The sequence below is a fragment of the Archocentrus centrarchus genome, chromosome 2 (genome assembly GCF_007364275.1).
Source record: "Archocentrus centrarchus isolate MPI-CPG fArcCen1 chromosome 2, fArcCen1, whole genome shotgun sequence".
Taxonomy (NCBI): domain Eukaryota; kingdom Metazoa; phylum Chordata; class Actinopteri; order Cichliformes; family Cichlidae; genus Archocentrus; species Archocentrus centrarchus.
The window spans coordinates 12,861,193-12,883,664 of record NC_044347.1 but is presented as its reverse complement, the minus strand read 5'-3'; the positions used below and the strand labels follow the sequence as shown (position 1 = coordinate 12,883,664).

The 22,472-nt window shown below is 40.8% G+C and overlaps 1 protein-coding gene across 2 annotated transcripts; it reads right to left on the bottom strand.

Annotated features, from left to right (window-relative positions):
- Window positions 1–3,542: 3,542 nt before the first annotated feature.
- On the bottom strand, window positions 3,543–22,131 carry cyp27a2 (cytochrome P450 family 27 subfamily A member 2). 2 transcript variants are annotated; one of them, XM_030749830.1, is made up of 10 exons: window positions 21,804–22,131; window positions 20,039–20,229; window positions 18,803–19,002; window positions 18,524–18,721; window positions 18,268–18,431; window positions 13,905–14,071; window positions 8,731–8,812; window positions 8,391–8,627; window positions 5,627–5,760; window positions 3,543–4,412 (listed from the first exon to the last, which is right to left on the bottom strand). In XM_030749830.1, the coding sequence occupies exons 1-9, from the start codon at window positions 22,053–22,055 to the stop codon at window positions 5,644–5,646; spliced, it is 1,608 nt and encodes a 535-aa protein (XP_030605690.1). In that variant the 5' UTR covers window positions 22,056–22,131; the 3' UTR covers window positions 3,543–4,412; window positions 5,627–5,643. The 2 variants fall into 2 exon arrangements, with proteins under 2 accessions (XP_030605690.1, XP_030605699.1); XM_030749839.1 differs by lacking the exon at window positions 3,543–4,412 and having other exon boundaries at window positions 5,662–5,780.
- Window positions 22,132–22,472: the final 341 nt, after the last annotated feature.

Sequence of the window (22,472 nt, the reverse complement as noted above, 5' to 3'; positions counted from 1 at the left end):
GGCTGACTTGTCAGAGCCTGCATGGCTTTACAGATTATGAAGGAAGGACCTTTAAATTCTAGCAGCGGCTCCTAGAGGCTGAGCTCACAAATGCAACCTCAGATATCAGGACAAAGCTTGCTTTCACTTTATTTATTTTATTTATTGCTCTTATACCAAAGGCTGCAGGCGCTGCCTGCTGGTCAAAACCATGTAGCACATTCATACTGCTTAAAATAACCCCGAAACCCACAAAACATGTTAACATCCACGCAATTAGATATGAAGACTGACACTTTCAAGGGGAATTATAAGTCATGGGGTCTCTTATACAGAACAATCTTCTAAATATCAGTGACCTCTGATATGAAGCAGTGCTGTTGGGCAGAATTACACTATTAGAATTAATGAGAGGCACGTTTATTTAGCTGATCCTCTGAGGCAAATTCAGGTGGTGTGGTCTCAAACTGATGTAGACATCGATCGCTGCACGGTGACAAGAATGGGCCAAAGAGAGGAGTCACAGAGAGCTTTTATATTTATGCCTGTCATTAATTATAGGAGTATTTACCTGGTCCATTCCTGGCTGCAGTCTTTGATTTGTTTGTGTACCTGTTGATGTTGCTTCCCCCACATTTATTCAAAGAGGACCCCCAATGACTTGTATATGACAACAACATGACACTAATAACGCTTCAGTAACACTTGGCCTATCACCAAGTGACCAATTTTTCCCTTTTTTTTTTGTCCTTGTAATTAAAAAAAAAAAGGACTCCTTCTTGGAGGCTGCTTGTAGTTTCTTCTGGACTACACATGCATCCTCATTTGCTCCTTTAGGAAAGATGTCTGTGTTGTTGTCTTTGGTTGACTTGAATTTATTCAATAATGCATATCAGTTAAGACTGTATTTATGATTTATTCTGTGGCAAATAATATTCATATTATTACAGCTACTCCCACTTCCATTCACCAGCCTCTTCACTGGGTACACATGTTCCACTGTTCGTTAACGCAAATATCTAATCAGCCAATCACACGACAGAAACGCATTTAAGCATGTAGGTGTGAGGAAGGTGACCCGCTGAAGTTCAAACTGAGCATCAGAATGGGGAAGAAAGGTGATTTAAGTGGCTTTGAATGTGCCGTGGTTGTTGGTCTGAGTGTTTCAGAAACTGCTGATCTGCTGGGATTTTCCCACAACCATCTGTAGGGTTTACAGAGAATGGTCTGAACAAGAGAAAATATCCAGTGATTGTTTGATTGCAGATAAATTAAATATTTATATATACTATATTACTGTCACTCGTTGTTTCTAGTTAAACACACACACACAAGAAAATTTAAACCTACTACTACACCTGCTCCTCTAGAGTGGCAATAGCTTCCTCAAGGCTCTTTTATTTCGAGGAGTGCGTGCTGGCTATTTTTAGCACGACCAGATCCAAACAAACTGTGCTGCTCAGCAACATTATGGGAACACCTGATCATCACTGTATAATACAAAGTCAGTGAAACCTCTGAGATATTTGTGTGTCCAGTCAGGAAGTATAAACCATCGTGAATCAATTTCAGCTGCTTTGGTGCAAGTTAAGGTGGCAACAGGTGCGCTGGAGAGGCAACAACAGGACAAGTGACTAGTGCTAGTGTCGCTGTCCTTAACATAAACTACTATTCATACACTTGGAGCACCTGGTAGACAAAAACAGCTTTCGTTTAAAGGCTCATGAATGTAAAAAAAATACAAACCGGATACAGAAAATGAATTTGAAAGAGACGTGATTTCACTTCCTGCACCTTTAGCTTTGGCTAATTTGATGTAGCTCCTCACTCTCGGTGTGGAGGCACAGTTTATTTTGCTGCTGCTGCTGCATGCACTGCAACAAACACATCCACACGCTGAAACCATATCAAAAATGTGAATTAGACTGCTGACAAAAAGTAAAAGCATGACAACAGACAATATAGAGAGGCACTCTAGCTGTGCAAGGAGTCTCAGTGTTTGCACTGAGACCTTTGTAACTCTTCAATATCACATCAGATCTTAGTTCAGTCTGGAAAAGCTTGCGGGACTCATGTAACACTGTGCATTCTTTTTGAACTGCTTAAAGCACCAAAGCTGATGTTTGGAATGAGAAATATTTTTGTGAACACACCTCCAAATACCAAAGAGGAATAACAGAAACGCCTTTTAATGTAGATGAAGTAATTCCACAGGAGCCAATATTATTACACGTTGTCCTTTACAGTACTTACCATTGGTGATTATTTGTAATTGTGTGCTGGTGTTCAGTTACTGGTTACTGGTGTAACCAGTAACTGAACAATATGGGGGAAAATGCTCCTTATAGAGAAATAAAAGCTTAAACTGGGTGTGGGAAAACTATTTATTTAGCAGATATGCAAAAAAAAAAAAAAAAAAGAAAGAAAAAAGTACCAATCCATGCATTATAAGAGTAAGCGTTTTAAAAACAGGAAAATTAAACTACAACCCTCGGGGACAGGGGTCCAGTTTTTTTCCCTAAACGTTTTGGAAGAGAATGTGGGAAACTCAAAGCATGAAGCAAGTTTCTGAAACCTGTGTTTCTGCTCCTTTATATAGTTCTCCAGCTTTCTGAAGGTCTTCCAAAGTTCTTCTTTGGACATTGGCTGCTTTTTCACTCATTTGCAGTCCAGGCCTTGTACCGGACCATTTTCACAGGAATGTTAAGCCACTTAACACAGAGCTATGAATCACTCGAGCAGTAGTTGAATCTATGAAAAATCCCAAAGATAACATGGTTTGACAGCCATAAAATTGTATTTTTGCACCAACAAGGTGATTCCCAAAGAGCTGTTAGCTGAAAACTTGGCATATCTCAGCATGGTGTGCAGTGTGTCCTTTAAAAAACTGGACAACTGGCAGATAAAAGAAGAAAAAAATAACCTGACACAGGACCTGAGAGATGGATCTTCAGCTGATCCATCTACTGTTCACTGAAGCCTCATCAGAAATGGTCTCAGTGGAAGAGTGGCTGTCAAGAAGCCATTCTTAAGGAAGGGAAACGGGGAGAAAAGGCTGCAGTATGCCACATTACACAAGAACTGGACTGCAAATCAGTGGTAACAGGTCTGATGGAGGGATGGATCCACATTTGACATTTTTGGATCAAATTAATAGTGAGTGTCTGCAGCCATCTGTAAAACATGGTGGAGGCTCTGTCATGGTTTGGAGCTGCATTTGAGCCAGTGGTGTTGGAGATCTTATCAAAATTGATGGAATTATGAACACAGAAAAGTACCATCAGATTTTGATCCAACTTGAAATACCATCTGGAAAGCATCTGATTGACAACAACTTTATTTTTTTTTTCAGCATGACAATGATCTCAAACATACTGCCAATGCAGTAAAATCATACCTGGATAGAAAAACACACAGTGGAACACTATCAGTCATGGATTGGCCTCCCCAGAGCCCGGACTTCAACATCATTGAAGCAGTGTGGGATCATCCTGACAGAGAACAGAACAAAAGGCAGAAACATCCAAAGAAGAGCTTTCAATGTCCTTCAAGAAGCCTGGAGAACTATTCCTGAAGACTACTTAAAGAAATGAGAAGAAAGCTGCCTCAGAGAGTTCAGACTGTGCTGAAGAATAAAGGTGGTCACACCAAATATTGACTTTCAAGCTCATTAGAACTCCACTTTGTTCAATACATCGGTTAAACTGCTTTGAGCTGATCTGAAGTGGACAGTAACTCAAATAACCACTCATTACAACCATGATACATGATTTACTTGGAAAAAAAAAACCTAGCCCATACTGGGATCACAGTCACATTTACATTTAACATCAGTGTAATGTAACAGAATAATAGTGGTTAAAAAAAAAAAAAGGAAAAAAATACATTTCTATTTGTTCATAAGTGCTCAGTGAGAAAAATCTACATCTACAGCTTCAAACTACAAATATTAAATGAATATTATTAGAGAAAGTTGGTGAACGTCCTTCTTCAGGTTCTCTCTCCAGTCTGCGTCTTCTCTCCTCATTAATATGTTTAATGCGGAAGTTACATTAAAAACCACCTGTGCTAAATAAAATGTTTTATCAGCCTCAGCATTAACATATAAACAGACTGCCTTTCCTCACAAGGAGGCAGCACACACCATCCATCTTAACAAACACCTTTTCACACTTCCAACACCCTTCTGTCAACACCACCTGTTCCAGCTTTGTACCACCCAGAAAGATGAATAAGCATAAGTATACAAAGTTCATTCAGTTAGGCTTACACACACACACACACACAGTGATATTACGGCTTATTATTATACAATTACACTGACTGTATAATGCAGAGGGCAAGCTGTGGCGATTAAATTTAAAGTTCATGTTTATATCGACACAGATGAAATTAATCCGCAGAGAAGCTCTTTTCCTCTCTCCTTGGGTTCTCTGAAAGAAGAAGATAAATATTAAATTGCTTCCAGCATGAATGTGTTAAAGAAAGAAAACAAAAAAGAAGCTTATTTTAAAGTAAATACATAATTATGCTGTAAAGGCAGGTAATAACTGCATCTGTTTTGGGTTAATGATAAGGAGGGCCCACACACACACACACCCGGGGGAGGCTTAACAAACACAAAGCGCAAAAAAAACTCACCGAAAATTCACAACTAGTCCAGAGGCTAAAACAGGAGAATATGAGGAAAAACACAAAGAGATCAAACATGCAGGCGAACACGGTCAACTGCAGGTGACACTAATGACTCACAAAGCCAGCAGAGAGTTTTTACCAAAATAAAACAGGAAGTGACTAAAACAAAAGGTCCAAAAATGTACCTCCTGTTTGCTTGTTTGGACTGTAAAATGTGAAACTTGTCTATTAAATCTATTCCTAAAGAGAAACTTGTGTGTTGAAAAGAGTTTCACCTCTCACTATGTAGAAATCTGTTGTTATTAATCTGTTGATCCAGGTTAATAATGGTCCAGTGTATCCTCTGCTGAAGGAAGTAATAGAGAAAGTGCTGGAACATCTTTCCCAGGCTTTAGAGGCTGCAATAAGGCAGGAGTTACACTGAAAAGATAATCATAATCCCACTGTGACCGACTTCAAAAAAAAAAAAAATCCAGCTGGAAAAATATCACTTCATTCAGCAGGAATTTATGGAGTGAAGAAACTGATATGCAGTTAAGAGACCATCAGTCCCGTCCAATTCTCTGAGCACAGCTGCTTTCTTTTTCCTTTTATGAATTCTCCTCCAAAAGTTTTTTTAACCAATCAACCACAACATCACAAAGGAAGTAAAATAACCAGAGTCTCACAAATAATGAAATTGCCAAAATCAAACAGGAAGTGACACAAAACATGCAGACAAATGGGGAAACATGGCAGTGAGGAAATATATCAGAAATTTACAAACTCCTGCATGTGTCAACCTGGGTTGGTTATTTACTCACTGCCATCATTGAAATTTGTGAAAAGCAGGCACTGACAGGAACTGCTCACAGGGCCGCGAGGGCTGACGTGCATTAGTCCACCGCACCCAGATTAACAAATGCCAAAGGTTCACGTATCCCTGATCCAATTACTCATTTTTGCTTTTGAGTAACAAGCTGAAATTGCACAAACTCTTAAGTTATACTGAGGAAAAAAAACATATGCTGACCATCACTGGCACCAGCTTCAGGTTCTGGGCATGAAGCGCAGGTTGATGGGCTTAGAAGGGATGAGTAGCGTCCGAGTTTTGGCCTCCACAGTCGGTGCGCCGTCTTCAGGCTGGATCTCGTAGTGCTGCATCAGCTGCAGAGCAACAGCAGGAACTGATCAGTAAAAAAAAACACCATCTTGTTTAGATTTTAGTCTCCTTAGCACATAAATTAGTTGCTTCCTGTGTTGATTACATAAGATGTGGCTAAACATTTGTGTAAATATATTAATAAAATTTGATCTTTTTTTTTTGAGCGCGAAATTTGTGATTGATCGGGAGTTTGAGAAAAGTTAAGAAATTTTTGGAATGGCCCCGTTTTGCTTTTCCTTATTTCCTGTCATATGTCTTGTTTTAACGGTGCATACTTTGAAAAATCTACAGTAAGCCTGGAGAACTAATGCTCAAGACCACTTTAAACATTAGACTGAAGGCTGTTGGAAAAACAAGCAGCCTGTTCCAAAACAACATTTGTTATCAGGAATTCGGCTCCCCTGCCGGCCTTGGGTTGGCAACCATATCTCTCTCCAAGGCTCTGTGTGCGGCTGCTCTTCCCCCCACTCCGCGTTGTGATTTGTGAAGCTGGGTCTGGTGTACCACGGCCGCTGATGAAATTCCACCACTATCAGCGAACTGTTTTGGCTGGATCCTGGCATCTGGCTCCACAATGCCCCCACCTCTCGTCTCCGTCTGCATTCCCTCCTGACCTGACCTCACCTACCGCCGCTGTCCTAGCTTTACATGTGCAAATGCTTTGCTAAGGTGGTTTTTTTGGACCCTGGTGCAGTGCTCTTTTTGAGCACTGTACCAGATGACTTTTTTTTTTAACCTAACTTCCCCATGATGTGTTGTTTTCTCCTCCTGCCAAAGGTAGCGCTGCAAGTCGGCTGCATGACCCTAGGACACATATCCCCCCATGTGTGTTGTGTTTTGTGTATTCTTGGATGGTGTTCTGTAACTGCAATTTGCAATGTGTGAACTTGTTCACCCACATGGCAATAAACTTCATTCATTCATTCATTCATTCATTCATTCATTCATTCATCATTCATTCATTCAACAAAATCTGGCTGCTTGGAAGCAAAATATAAAGAAATGAAGGGTGACTCAAGACTTTTGCACAGTACTGTACCTACTGTGTTTGCTCGAGTTCATATGAATTCTATAAACACTAAGAAAAGGCCCTTCAGTGCATTCAATGGACACACAAACTCCACCCACCGCTGTATGAAGAGCAGCCAATCAAAAACAGTTGTCTCAAAGGGGGTGGAGCTAAAACATCTGAGCAGCTGCACCAAGGCTCAGCACAAATATTCCAGGGTGAGGGTGTGTCACCGGGTCTCCCCGCCTTCCTGCAATAGCCTCACCTGTGGTGAGTAGGCTGATCTACTCATCTGCTGCTCATGTGCACTCATTCAGGGGCGGCTATTTAAAGCTGAAGAAATTCCTCAATCACCGCCAAATTGTTGCGTCAACTTCAAGTATGCACGCTGGCTCCCGCTCCTGTCGTTTCGTCAGTCAGTTTGTCTTTTCTGTGCAGACCTTACCTACTCTGTGTGTGTATCTGCCCACAAAGAACCCTGAAGCTGTCGCCTAGTTAATGAAGCTCATTAACCGGTGTAGACTTTTCCCAGTGTTCCATGGGTGAGTCCTCTTTCCAGTGTGGTTTGACATCGCATTACTATCTTTTTTTATCCTTCAGCATGTCACAGCTGGATGTCGGACAAGTAGAAGAAAGAGGTACTTGAAAGGACAGACTAATGTTATGTTTTTACATCCACTTTATATAAGGGGCTCCAGGAGGATATTTTTTTTTTTTTGCCAGACTTTGTTTAGCATTCATCATTTTGTTATAAACAATCATAATTCCCGACACAGGGTTTGTGAAATTTCTTTTGAATAACCTTTATATAATACGGAAGAGGATTAGGGCCACTATAAAAAAAAAAAAAAAAAAAAAAAAATGGGGCATTGGAAAAAAACAAAAAAACAGCCAGAATTGTGACTTTAATCTCACAATTCTGACTTTATTCTCAGAATTCTGACTTTATTCTCAGAATTCTGACTTTATTCTCGCAATTCTGAATTTAATCTCAGAATTCTGACTTTTTTCTCGCAATTCTGAATTTAATCTCAGAATTCTGACTTTTTTCTCAGAATTCTGAATTTAATCTCAGAATTCTGACTTTTTTCTCAGAATTCTGACTTTTTTCTCGGAATTCTGGGTCTTTGAAGTAATCAGCTTAATGACAGAGACATGCAGAGGCGTGCAGTTGGTGAACCAACCTGCAGACGGACAATGGCTGATTTAAGTGAGTGAGTGAGTCAGAATTCTGAGATTAAAGTCAGAATTCTGAGAAAAAAGTCAGAATTGTGAGAAAAAAGTCAGAATTCTGAGATTAAAGTCAGAATTCTGAGATTAAAGTCACAATTCTGGCTGCTTTTTTTTTTTTTTCCAATGCCCCATTTTTTTTTTTTTTTTTTATAGTGGCCCTAATCCTCTTCCGTAATATAACCAGGCAAGGCAGCCTGGAAAAAAGGCAAAAGTCTCTTGAGCAAAGCTGCACACATTTAAATACATCTCAACACAGCCACGCACTGGGAAAACACTGCCCTCTGGTGGTGAAAGTTTGAATTGAATTGTGTAGAGGGTAACTACAAAAAGTACTTTTAATGGAGTTACTTGAGCTAACTATCCAGGAAAGAGGATTTCCGCACCACTCACCCTGGACAGAGCAAAATGCATCTCCATCTCCGCCACCCTTTTCCCCACACAGGCTCGCACCCCGACACCGAACGGGATGAAGCTGTACGGGTGGTGCTGGTAGAAGCCGGGCATGGCTCTGTTGCTGCGGCTACTCGGTGCCTCAGAGTAAAACCACCGCTCCGGGAGGAAGCGCTCTGCATCCACAAACTCGGACTCGTCGTGGCAGGCTGCGTAATGGCACAGATGGAACTGAGTCTAGGGAAGAAAAGTACAAGAACAAAATTTATTACATGAAAAGAAACATACATCATGTCGTGTGTGTGTGTGTGTGTGTGTGTGTGTAACAGTGCCTTCATACCTTCTTTGGGAACCAGTAGTTGTCAAGAATCACCTCATTCTCTGAGATATAGCGTCCGTTTCCAGGTACCACAGGATACAGACTGGTGGAGGAAAAAGCAAACAAATCAAGCTCCACAGATGTGACTCATGGAGCATTCCCATGCTGTTTCTTTATGTTTCCACATTAGGCATCAATCACAGCTGACATGTTGTTCTTTGCATAAGCAAAAATGCCTGAGGACATAGGCACAAAGGGCAGGGTAGATATTTACTCAATGTCCCGCTCCTTGTTTTTATTCTTGGACTCTACTGGAGGATTCACTGTTCAAAATAGTTCTTTGTTTTATGCTAAGCCTCGGTGCTGCCCCCCACTTCACCCTGGGGGTCTGAAACAAGCCCTTTAATTGCCTCAGAACTTTCTTCTGGTTGGCTGCCCCTTATAAAAGGTTTGAGCAGCATGTGATTGGGGCTACGAAGTTCACTCAACCAAGGAAGTTATGACCTTCACAGTGCATTTACAGCAGTGAGAGAACCCACAGAACCCAAGTTCCCGCATGAGCTTTAACAGTTCCATTTTGTTTTTTTAAATGTGGTCCTTTGTGGTTACTCCGCACTTTCCCCTCTTATTAAGAAAAAAAGGTTACTTTTGGCTGCTCTCTTATCAACAAGGGGTCCCCACAGGGGGCAGAGCTCCACATGTTTGCTTTGGCAGATTTTTTACACTGGATGTCTTTCCTGATGCAGCCACTGTGGGATTTTTTTTCCCTCCCCGGAATCAAAACAGTTATTTTTTTTTTTTTTTTTTTTTTTTTTTTGCTTGTTTAGTGAATTAAAAACAGCTTGCAAAACACCAGAACCTCAAAAGTGATGATCCTCCCAGGATTGCACTGTCCATGAATTCAGATTGTTGATCTATCCACTCCATAAAGTTTATTTGGGTTTTCAGGCTTATGATGACCTCCACTCACTTGCACTGACATGTCATTGGACCTCATGCACGTTCAACACTTGTAATGTCATGGTTAGCTGTGGCAGGACTCAAAAGGCAAACTGAACTTAAATGTGGTTTTATTGAGAAGGATGACAAAAGATTCAAACTGGACAGGTGCCAGAACTAAACTAAGGGACCGTGAAACAGGAAGAGACACAAAAGGGATCATAGACAACAATGCAACAAAGAACAGAGAAAAACTAAGGGCTTAAATACACACACTAGGTAATCAGGGTAAGTGGGAACAACAGGTGAAACCAATGAAACTAATAACAGAGGAAGCAAAACAAAACACACCGCACAAGGAACTAGGACCTATCAAAGTAAAACAGGAAAGACACGGGACGGAGACGCAGACCAGTCACAACACTGGGAATAAAACTCAATACAAAAACACAGGTGGCCAGGGACATGACAAAAAGGACAAAACAGACACAAGAACACAGACGCTGGGGAGACAGGAACAAAGGGAACTAGGAAATCAAAATGTAACAAAAACGAATAACAATGCTGGAACTAAGATGGAAAACAAACTGGGAAAATAACTCAGTGGAAACACAACCTAAACACAAAACTCTGGGCATACGGCCCAGGACCATGACATGTAATCAGCTCCTTTTATCTGGTTAATCTGGCATGGAATAATGAGGGGAAAGACATCACCTGGCCAGGAAACTGCTTGTCAGTAAATTGTCTGATTAGCTTTGAGCTTCTGGAAATGGAGGAGTGTGTATAAAAGAGACTTTATTATAATTTTGCCTCTGTAGAAAATTGCTGTCTAAAATCCTATGGACCTGAATGTATGGCTAGTTTTCTGGATGGTTGTTTTCCAGGTTGGGAAACTCCTGTTGTTTTAGGAGTGCTTTCTATTCTGAAGACAAACGTATTACTGTTCCGTGGCTTTAAAAACATAAAACCCACACGAATAAATAACATCATTATAAATAATACTGAAACAGATTGGTGACTCGTCCAGGGTGTACCCTGCCTCTTGTTCCATAACAGCTGGAATAGGCTCCAACCTGCCAGCAACCCCAAACTGGATCCAAGGAAGAGGACAGACAGAATGACCTTCACTTGATTAGAAGTCAGTTAAGCGGGTCTGAAATAAATGGCTCAGTGGTTGGACTTCATGTTGGACAGGACACTAGAGAGTCCAGTCTAAAGGGGGAAAAACAGAGAAAGCTCCACTGCCTTTAGCTAAATCACACAAGACGCCATCCAGGCAGATTTGGAGTTGTTTTTATTGGAATCTCCGGAGTCTAAAGTTCAACTTGGAAATTATCAGGAGGACAAAATTAAACAACGAAAACTCAAAAGAAATGCTTTGCTTTCTGGTTGTGCCATGATCAGAGTCCCCACTACAGGTTTCAGTTAAAGGCTTGATTCAGTCGATTCTAAGTTGGTGGGATTCTGCGGGATTTCTCAGGAAATTAAGGACAGAGTTCCTGGAATGTGTTACCAGTGTTAACTTTGGAGTCTCCAAAAGTTTTTGGGATATGTACAGACCCTTGCAAGATAAGCCAAAATGAGTCACAAATACATCTAGAAAAGAAAAAAAAAAAAAAAAAGGTTTATTATTTTTAATATCATTAATTAATGTCTGGTGTGGAGGGAGGTTTCAACCTTGGCAGAGGCGTGTGTTCTGCTCTTGTTCTTCCTGTGAGGAGTGATTGTTGTGCTGGCTGATAAGGTTTTTTTTTTTTTATAAAAACACACCTCGCTGATATTTAATCGTCTAAGAGGCGAACCGTGTAAGAAGAACACAACGTGCATTTGAGTTTCAAAAGGTGATGACGCACAATGAGCCTACCATTTCAGCAAACCACTTGAGGTAATGCAAATGCCACAAGAGTTTGCATTCGGCAGCCCGCAGAGGCAAGAAACTGAGGTAAACCCAGCAGATTCAGTGAGCACATTTCCTGTATGTGCTTCCTTAAATTTGACTCATATGTAGGTGAAGGTTTTCACACTCACTCAGTCTGAACTGTTAAAGCTGAATGTCCTGATGCTTATAGCCAGGTGAACAGTGTGTGTCTGTCTCAAGATTTAACTTGTTTAAAATACCACAATCCTTTATCCTGCAAGCTTCACACATGGCAGATATGCAGTGCTGAGTCTGACATTATTTGGATGAGCTGCTCTCATACAGTATTGTGTAAAAGTCTTGAGCCACCCTTTTTTTTTAATATATATTTTTCTTTCAAGCAGCCAGACTTTTTTTGTCATTTGTTTAAAATGGTCTTAAGCAGGCTTTCTGGTTTTTCTTAGCCGAAAACTTGGCATATCTCAACATGGTGTGCAGTGTGTCCTTAAAAACTATCTACAGCAGATGAACAGGATCTGCAAGTTATGTCTTTAAGAAACAGGAAAAAAAAAAAAAAAATCCAGCAAAGACCTGACACAGGACCCGAGAGCTGCATCTGGACCTTCAGATGATCCATCTACTGTTCACTGAAGCCTCATCAGAAATGGTCTCAGTGGAAGGGTGGCTGTCAAGAAGCCATTCTTAAGGAAGTGAAACAGGGAGAAAAGGCTGAGGTATCCTATATTACACAAGAACTGGACTGACAATCAGTGGAAACAGGTCTGATGGTGGGATGAATCCACATTTGACATTTTTGGATCAAATTAATAATTATGAAAAAGGTCAGCAGGGAGGTACAACAGTGAGTCTCTACAGTCATCTGTAAAAGATGGTAGAGGCTCTGTCACGGTTTGGAGCTGCATTTGAGCCAGTGGTGTTGGAGATCTTGACAAACTTGATGAAATTATGAACACAGAAAAGTGCCATCAGATTTTGATCCAACGTGAAATACCATCTGGAAAGCATCTGATTGGCAGCAGCTTCGTTTTTCAGCATGACAATGATCCCAAACACACTGCCAATGCAGTAAAATCACACCTGGATAGAAACATACACAATGGAACGCTATCAGTGGATTGACCTCCCCAGAGCCCGGACCTCAACATCATTGAAGCAGTGTGGGATCATCCTGACAGAGAACAGAACAAAAGGCAGAAACATCCAAAGAAGAGCTTTGAATGTCCTTCAAGAAGCCTGGAGAACTATTCCTGAAGACTACTTAAAGAAATGAGAAGAAAGCTGCCTCAGAGAGTTCAGACTGTGCTGAAGAATAAAGGTGGTCACACCAAATATTGTATTTCAAGCTCGTTAGAATTGTACAAACTCTGCTTTTGTCTTATTTACTGTTATTACTCTTATTTACTTCCCATTTTCCGAGCAACATATTCAAGAGAAATTCAAGAAATTAAGGAGTGGACCAATGCTGGCGTCAGTGTATCAAGAGCCACCACACATAGATGTCATCAGAAATGGAGCTACAACTGTTGCATCACTGATATCAAACCACCTCTGAACCACAGACAATGTCCGATGTGTCTTACCTGGGCTAAGGAGAAAAAGAACTGGACTGTTGCTCAGTGGTTTAAAATCCTCTCTTCAGATAAAAGTAAATATTGAAGTTTTCCACAGTTTATAATGATTTGGGGTGTCATGTCATCTGCTGCTGTTGGTGGTCCACTGTTGGTGTTTTTACTCAAGTCCAAAGCCAATGTAAATGTTTTCCATATGATTTCATCCTTGCATCTGCTGACGAGCTTTATGGAGATGCAGATTTGCCAAAACCACTACCAAATGGTTTGGTGACCACCTTATTACTGTGCTTGAATTTTGAGATGCACTAACATACGCACGTATGTTTGTGCAATCAGTCACACTAAAGTATCCCCAAGCCTCTTATCTCTAGGTTTAATCATCACAGTTCGGTGTTAATCCCTTACCCCAACCCGATTCTAGCTTTAAACCTAAAGCCAGCCTGAAGCAGGTAACTGGAAGGGTGTGAAGTAAGTGAGAGTGGTCCAAAAAGTCCTAACTTCTACAAAATCTTGTCACCGATGGTCTAAAACAAACTGTTGCCTTCAGTCACTCACTAGTGTAGTTTGAATGAGTGCACAGCCCCACATTTTGAACACATTCAGTGACTGGATCCTTAAAGCTGGTTTGGTCTCTTTGCAAAACGCCAACTTAATGACTGTCCACATGCAGCTGTAAAATATATCACAGGTTTCTTAATAATTTAGGAATTATAGACTTACTTTAAAAACCATTACATCTTTGGTTAAAATGCTCTGGGTCAGTAAACCCGACTCCTTTGAGATGCAAACAACTGTCAGCTCACCGTAACGTCTCCTTTATGACGGCCTTCAGGAAGGGCATCCTGCTCACGTCGTCCATGGTTGGCTCCTGTTTGTTGGGACACACCGAGTTCACTTCGCTGTACAGTCGGTCCTGAGCCACGCTGTCCCTTGCTAAATGGTACAAAGCCCACGACAATGTGTTGGACGTCTGTGGTCAGGTGGGAGAAGAATGGAAGAGGTTGAATAAATACCTGTGTAAAGTTTTAAGCTCATTCTGTGTTCACAGACTGGAAAAAGTGACCACAAAACACTAAAAAAAACCCCCAAAAAAAACAGTTTTTTAGTGTGTCATTTTTTGTACATAAATGCTTACAATCCAAAATAAAAGTTTAGTTTCTTGTTTTCCCACCTTCAAAAATAGTTCAGTAGTACTGTGTACACAGCTGCAAAAACAGCCCTCCTTCACAGTCTGGGCTCAACAGCTGGACGCCACAAAAACACCTCAACTGAACTGAATCAAAGTCTAGAGTGGTTTTATGGTAGTCTACTATCCCTCACATATAAGATATAAATGAGTCTCACGCACACAGCAAGGGTTACTAGGCTCAGGGTAGTCTTAAGAGCCTGAAATGAAGGCAATCGATTCATTAAGATGTTTTGCTTGGACCTTCACACAGGAGAGAACAAACAACCTATCAGCAGACCCACGGCACAATAAAGGAGAGCCACCTTTTAAGAACAATACTCTGTAGTGCATCTGCACCTAACGAAAAAAGGATGCAGTCCTGAGATCCCTTCTCAGGTGATTTAACTACCACTCACACCTTAACCCGTGTAACCTTAATAGCTCTCATAATGGTGGGGCGGAGCAATGTCTCAAAAAAAAGGATCCACACCTTCGCCCTTGATTCATAGCTTGGCTCATGTCACTCTTAAAAACTCACATGACAGGGAGGGTCAAGGACTCTCAGGACCCCCTCCTCTAAGGGTTTAATTAACTGAGACTCTCCATCAGTTTTTGGAACTGAAATTAAAAAAAAAATCTAAATCCTTGTTTAAACAGGTGGGTTTTTAACTGAGATTTAAAGAGAGATAAGCTATTCATGACCTTCAGAGATTGTGGAAGTGCGTTTCAGAGATGAGCAGCTGTGCAACAAAATGCTCTAGACCCCATTGTTGAAAGACAGGCAGAAGGTATGGTAAGAAGCACTGAAGAAGAAGAACAATGTGAACATGAAGGTGTGTAAGAATGGATGAGAGCAGCAGTACAGGGGGGTGCAAGGTTATGGAGAGATTTGTAGGTGAGTAGAAGAATCTTGTATTTGATACGATGGTTTATGGGGAGCCAATGAGGTTCCTGAAGAATAGGAGTAATGTGTTGAGTAGTGAGTTTGAGCCCAGAATCTGCTGCCATCAGTAGATTATTGGTGATCTTAACTCTGTGCTGTGTAAAGGATGAAAACCAGATCGAAGAGATTATTGTTAGAGAGATAATTGTAAACCTGGTCGGCTACAGTCCGTTCAAGAATTTTAGAGATAAATGGCAGATTAGAAATGGGCCAAAAGTTATTCAGATTACTAGGATCAGCCCCAGGTTTCTTTAACAAAGGAGAGATTACAGCTGTTTTAAGTGATGATGGAACCTGGCCAGAGGTGAGAGAGAGGTGGATGATATCTGTTATGAGTGGTTATGAGTACCAAATAGACTCTCAGGTGAGGGATAAAACATCTTCACGTATTACAAAGAAGTCCAGTGCCTTCAACTCAAGTGCTTAAGATGTTAAAAAGAAGACAAACATGATTTATATTAGATCCTAACCCATATATGTGTTCATGAAGTTACTGTTACTGTTCCATGTGCATCAGGGCATGCACCTGTATCACTTTCCTTCCTGCATGCCATGTTAAAGTCAAAGAAATGAAGGTGCCTCACAGCCACCTGTGGGCAACAGTCACGCTCGAAAAGCAGTCAAACATAGATAAGGAACAAATGTTTCAACATGGTGAATAACAGATATGATGCTGGAGAGGAGAAAATGTAAGAGCTCTGTGTGCACACTGCTGAGAAAACACACATAGACCCCCACCCCCACCCCACCCCCTTCTGCACCGCTGCACGTTACGTTCACTTCAATTACGTTGCGCTCTGTTATATTATAATACCGGAACGACTGAGTCTGAAATATTCGTGGTTTGGCTTTGATCCAACAGCTTACGTGCCAGGACAACAACAGCTCACTCCTTACCTTTCAAAACAGGCAACGTTCTCAAAGCAAACAGCAACACTGACTCCACAACAGAAACAAATAACACATGCAGGTTTTTGTTTTTCTTGTTCAAGATTCAAGGCCAAGATAAACTGCGCAGTTTCACTCATGACAGCAGATCAGCTGTCATGAGTGGGCCCAGCATGGGTATAAAGGTTTCTGGATGCCATACTGAAGCCATTAAAGGTGCTGCTGGGCCTTTTGGTCACTAAAAAGTCTCTATAACCAACTTAATGAGTCCAGTTTATTTTAAAGGATGAATCATGAACTTTTATTTGTTAAAAGGAAACTTCTTAAAATAATGGACCCTGACTTCCTACTATTAATATCCTGTTCACCTTAAGATCAGCCTATTTCTTTTCTCATATCAAGAGCACGGCATAAAATCGCTGATGAAACTGCTTCAATGCTTACATTGGATGACAGAGACGTCTCAATTCCACAAACCTTCAATATGCTGCTAGTGGCAAAGGACGGGGACAAGCCTCAACCTCACCTGGGAATGCAGCCAGGCGGGCTCTGTGACAGCTTGCTGTACGTGCAGCACCAGATGTGAGCACCACTGGATTTGTGCCTGTTTTGAATGCCAGAGGTTTTGATTTCCAGCTCAGACAGACTCTGGAGGCTGCCAGAGTCTGAATGCTGTTCTGAATCAGCGCAGCGAGTGTGCGGCTTTGCTTTGTGTGAATGTATCAAGAGGGCTCTAAGGTGGGAATGGTTGTAGTTTTTGGAGGTGTAGGTGCAGGGAGAAAGAGGCTGAAATGCTTGAGTCAGACTGAAAATCAAGACAAACAAGTCCACACCTCTAAATCTGTGTGCAGAATGATCTGTGGCACTCTGCCATACAGCTTTTCACAACACAGAACAGCACAGAAACAACAGCAACACAGAAATTCTGTGTAACTGCTTTGTTGTCACGTGTCAACGTGTTTAGAAAAGGCTTGGTTATTTCACAACGTAATGTAATATGAACTTAGGAACACTTTGTCTATAGTTGTACCAGTTCTCCTAATTCATATGTATGAAATATTGCAGTCTGACACATAATCACCTGCGGGAAAGAGGCTTTCAGTGGCCCCCAGAGAACATTTAACAATGAGTCCACTAAAGGAAAATAAAATGCAGCCTCAGGTAGCAGGATTGCTGATGTCTGTAGGTCACATATTTGAGGTTATGCAAAAAAAGTTGGGGCACTGGCAACAAAATGTCCAGTAACATGATTCGGTATAAAAACAGAGCATCAAAGAGAGGCCGAGTCTTCACCACTCTAAAAGACTGTGTTCAACAATTTAAGAGCAACTTTTCTCACCATAAAAGTGTAAAAACTGTGTTATATCATGTAAAATACATCATATCAATAATTCATAAAAATCCAGACTATGTACCAGAAAGACAAGGGAAAAAAACAACTTTAAAAAAAAACTACGCACAGTGCCAAAACTTTGGTGCCGTCCTCTGATTCTCCTCCCAGCATACTTAGAGTCTGCTCTGGTCCTCAGTTATGCTGACATTTTAACTGAGCTTAACTGAAGTTGATACAGAGCGCTGGAGGGAGGGGGAGTCCCACCACAAGTCACAAAAGATGGTTATTACTGGCAGCCAAGTTCATTTTTGCAGTGAGCTGATGGTTTAAGGGTTTATCCTTTTTATTTAGATTTTATTTATCCCTCTCTGTGCTTGCTTTTGACCCACCAACTTGACATGTTGTAGGTAGAATGCCGGCCATTATTAATGAACTGCCTGCATCTATTGTGCATATAAATTAAATTACCCTCAGAGCTCCCCCCCCCGGTAAGTTAAAGTGTTAATTGATTCATAGAGCCAACTCTTGCATGAAGTAACATGCAAGGAAACATTCCACCTTAAAAGGTGTCGGTTACAGATTGAGTAAAAATAAAAGGTGTTTGGCAGCAGTTTAAACTGTAAAGGTTAACCAAAATCAATTCCTCTCTGCCAACAGTGAAAGGATGGTTTAGGAAGAGGCATGTGATCTGCAGAAGTTGTTTAAGAAGCTGCTAATGTAATAGAAAATCTCTGCAATAACAAAAATATCTCAATTAAAATGTGTGTTAAAAAATAATTTTTTTTCTTTTGTTTAAGCACAAAACCAGACCACAGTATCGTTCTTTTTTCTCACCGTATCGACTCCTCCCAGCATCAGCTCTGTAACGCTTGTGTAGACATCCGCTTTGCTCAGCTTGTCAGAAGACAGCAGGTAAGTCAGGTACATGCCCTCTGCAGGCTCACCCCTGCTCACCTGAGCTTCAATTTCAGCCATTCTTCTGTCGATGAGCATCTGAGCTGCCATGCAAACACACAAAAGATACTTATGAATTTAAAGCGACCCCAAAACTGCATGAATCTTCCAGTTTGTAGTTTCTTTTTCTACATACCTATATCAGAGAGGTCGTCCCAGGCCTGAATGAAGCGTTTCCAGAAGGGGAGAATGTCGCGGCTCCAGCGTGGGAAGAGGAGAACTGGATCAGAGAACGTCAGCATGTCGTTAACAGCTGCAATGAAGCGAAGAGTGTCGTGGGGAATTTCCTCCTGCAGGCAGCCCAGCCTGGTCTCAAACAGGATGGAGGACACACCTGTCAGATAATAGATAAATAAGTACATAAATAACAGAGCTACAAACCCTAACTTTTGGTATTAGCTGCTGTCCTTCCCACCTTCAAAGCCAAACTTATAGAGCTCAGCTGCCAAGTCTGAAACTGTGGCCTGGTCCTGACTGCGAGTTCTTAAGAGCTCAATGCGCTGTAGGAGATCTCCAACCACCTGGTGGATGACAGAGGCATAGGCCGACACCTCCTGCAGCTTCAGCATCTTGGGGTTGAGGGCACTGCGAAGCCGGTACCAATCTAGTCCTGTTCTGTAAAATAGAATAAAAACTTAAAGGGACCAATAAAGGAACCCTGAGGAACTCCACAAAGCAGGTTTTGCCAAAATCAAAGAAAGACTTATCATTTATAGTTGTATAAACTTGATTTTTGTCAGTATCAATCAGTGGAGTTCATCAAGGCTCCATTATATGTCCTCAGCTGTTTTGTCGAGTACTGACAACCTTTTCTGTCAAAACACACTTCAGGGGTTTCAAAAATCAAAAAGTAACTTTTTTAAAAAAATTATTTGATTCCTATAAAACTTGTTTTCAAACTTATGTCAGTTCTGTTCAGTAAAGTCTCTGACACTATGACATTCGAAAAAAAATGTTTGTTTTTTTTAAACCTAACTTTGAAATTGTCCACCAAGCAGAGTCCACATTTCTAGTGTTACCTTTGTTGCTGCTCTCACTGAGGAAGCCAAACGAAAAGGTCTACCACTTAAAGGCAGATCAACATGCAGTGGATTTTTTTTTTTTTTTTTTGAGAATAACAGATTAAACCAAGCATATACTACAGGTCAAGAAAAAAATACTGCCTCAAAAAACAAATGAAGGATTATTTAAGTCAGTGGAATTCCTCCCTCGGCACTCCTTTTTGGATCTGCAGTTATTTTTTGTAAATTCTCTGCTTGCTAGAAAATAAATACAGAACATCCCTATACTAGTATGTTCTTAAGGGTACCCATGAAGGAGCCCTGAGAAACACCGCTAAAGTTTTTTTTTTTTTTTTTACAAAATCAAACTTTTAAATTAAAAAAAAAAAACCCACAAGCTTTATTTTTTTTAGCTTAAGAAGATCCTTCACAAGAGCAGATGTTTGCTACAGGGGCTTAAGTTTAACAAAAATCTTCCAAAAATTGAAGAATTACTTGTGGTTTATGGCTGTAAGAACTTTCCATTTGGTCAGTAATAGTCAGAGGAGTTCCTCTGAGCTTCCTGGGTACCCAGTTGTTTGTTTTGTTTTGTTTTTTTGAGGATTTGCCAGCACATGACTAAAACTCTTTTAAACATCATCTACACTCACTCCACATGCAGTCCATAGGCCTGGCCCCTCAGATCCCTGTACTCCTTCCAGTGGGGCAACTCAGCTCGGACTGGGTAGCGTCCTTCCTGCTGGATCACCTGAGCAATGAGGTCAGGTGTCGCCACATTGACAATGTCCAACAGGCCAAACCTGGAGCGCCAGATAGGCCCATACAGACTCTTCTGTAACCCCTAGAAAATTAGTCAAATGAGTTAATTAAAAAAGTGTAAACTGAAGTTTAAAGCAACTGAGACAACTTGAGGTCCATTAGTAATAGTCACTGGTTCCACTACTTTTTAGATTAAAATTAAACCAAATCATTTAATCAACCCAGTTTTATATAGATTAATCTACATACTAGTTTAAAAAGTTGACATATTAATACTGAAAACAGCTAGACCATTAGGAAACTGATTACATGCATCTATGGTAAGATTACAACAAGAGAATGCCACTCAGTGAGTGTGCATTACATGAGGAAGCCTTTACTTTACATAAACTGCATAGCATCAGTATCCCTTATTACCCATTCATGTGTCTCATATTGAGGTAATTTAGCTGTAATGAGAGCAGGAAAGGTCCTCATGAGTCAAGTGCAGGATAGCAATCAACTTTTACTCCCTACACTATAGTCAACAGGGAAAACTGTGAATCACCACAGATACACACATTTCTACAAATCCCCGATGAATGATGGAAATTACCACCAATAAAGGGTTAAAACAACTACTTAGAAGTGGGTGAAGCCAGTGGAAGGCATGTGTTCTGCCTTCATTAGTATTATTTTAAAGGGGAGAGAATAATGATGTGATGTGATCGATGGATCTATCCTTACTCAAAGGTGATTACCAGACAGTATTAATATGCTTTGAATTAGACCAGTGGAGCTCCTCAGGGCTCCTTTATGGGTCCTCAGCAGTGTTTTGAGGATTTGGGCCAATATTAGTCAGTGGAGTTCCTTTTCCTTTAAAGGGCTTCAAAAACCAGAAAACTAACTCTTAAGCTTAAGAAGATTTTTCAGAACAGCAGAGGTTTACTATGGAGGCTGAACCACAACAAGAGAGCTGCAAAAACTGAAGGATTACTTAAGAAACTGAATGGTTAGATTATGGGATTATGGCTGTTTATGGCTCACCAGCTGAGAAAAAAAAAATGATTCTATAAATAAACACATAAGAGGACCCATAAACGTCCCCTGAGGACAAAATTTCATGAAATCCAAATTTGTTTGTTTGTTGTTAAGACGATTCTTCAGAACAGCAGCAGTTTGGTTTATTTAATGATTTATGGCCAAATCAGTAATATTTTGGTCAGTATTATCTGCAGTCATCGGGGCTTCTTTATGGGTTCCCAGCTGTTTTGAGGATTTTCTGCCAATTAAATGTGCTTTAAAATAAAAAAAAATAAAAAAAAGTCCTGACCATAAATTAAATTTAAGGGAACTCTTAAATAGGTTTTCAAGGAGTCAAACTGAAAACCACAATCATTAGTGTAAGACGAATACAGAACAACCTTTAGCTTTATTTTTGCTTGGCTTATATACGGAATTGGGAGACCACCTATATGTAGACTCGTTTTATTCTGGTTGGGGTTAATACAGCACTGAGCCACTACGGATAAAAGTCAATAAAAATAAAGTAAAATTGCTGAATGCACAGACGACGCTTTTGTTCTCAGCTAAAGTTAATCTCACACTTGTTTTAATCTTTCGTGGGAACCTACAAACAAGTTGAGTAGGAAAAGGCACGCAATTCGCCTCCAGTACCTGCAGTAAGTGCATCTTCTCCGCGTATCCTTTGACAAACAACCAGTACAGAGTGGTGGATCGGCTGGGCCCCGGCAAGTCATCAATGCTCTTCAGCTTACCCGACTCAGTTGCTGTCTGGACGTTCAGATTTCTTCTGGCCGAAATGGAAGCGCAGGGTCCGGGTCGGGGCACCTGCGCGACTTGCCGTGTTGTGCCGGCGCACAGGACATTAAGGCGGCGGTACCAGGTTGCAGCAACCCGGGAGCCCATAGTGGAAACTGTGTGTCAAAGAGCTTGAGAGTGCGCTTGAGTGTACTGTCTTTATAGCTACAGTTAGATTGAGTACAAGCCTTCAATTGTGCAGATCCACCCCCTCAGCCAGTTTGCGTGAGCAATGGCTATTAAGCCTGTGAACTGGTTCAACAGTCCACACATACAATTTTTCATTAAAACAACGTGACATTTTCTGGCATCTTTAGAGCCTCTGCATTAAAAACACGAGGAAATGATAAACTTCCAGCGGTAATTATATAAGATCATGGCAACATTTGCACAGAAAAGGAGCAAACAGCACAATGCGGACATCTAGTGGTCATCTAAAGCTGCATTAGACTTTGCATGCAAAAGTCTTGAGCCACCCCCTCATTTCTTCACATGCTGTTCAAACAATAAATAAAGTAACCATTT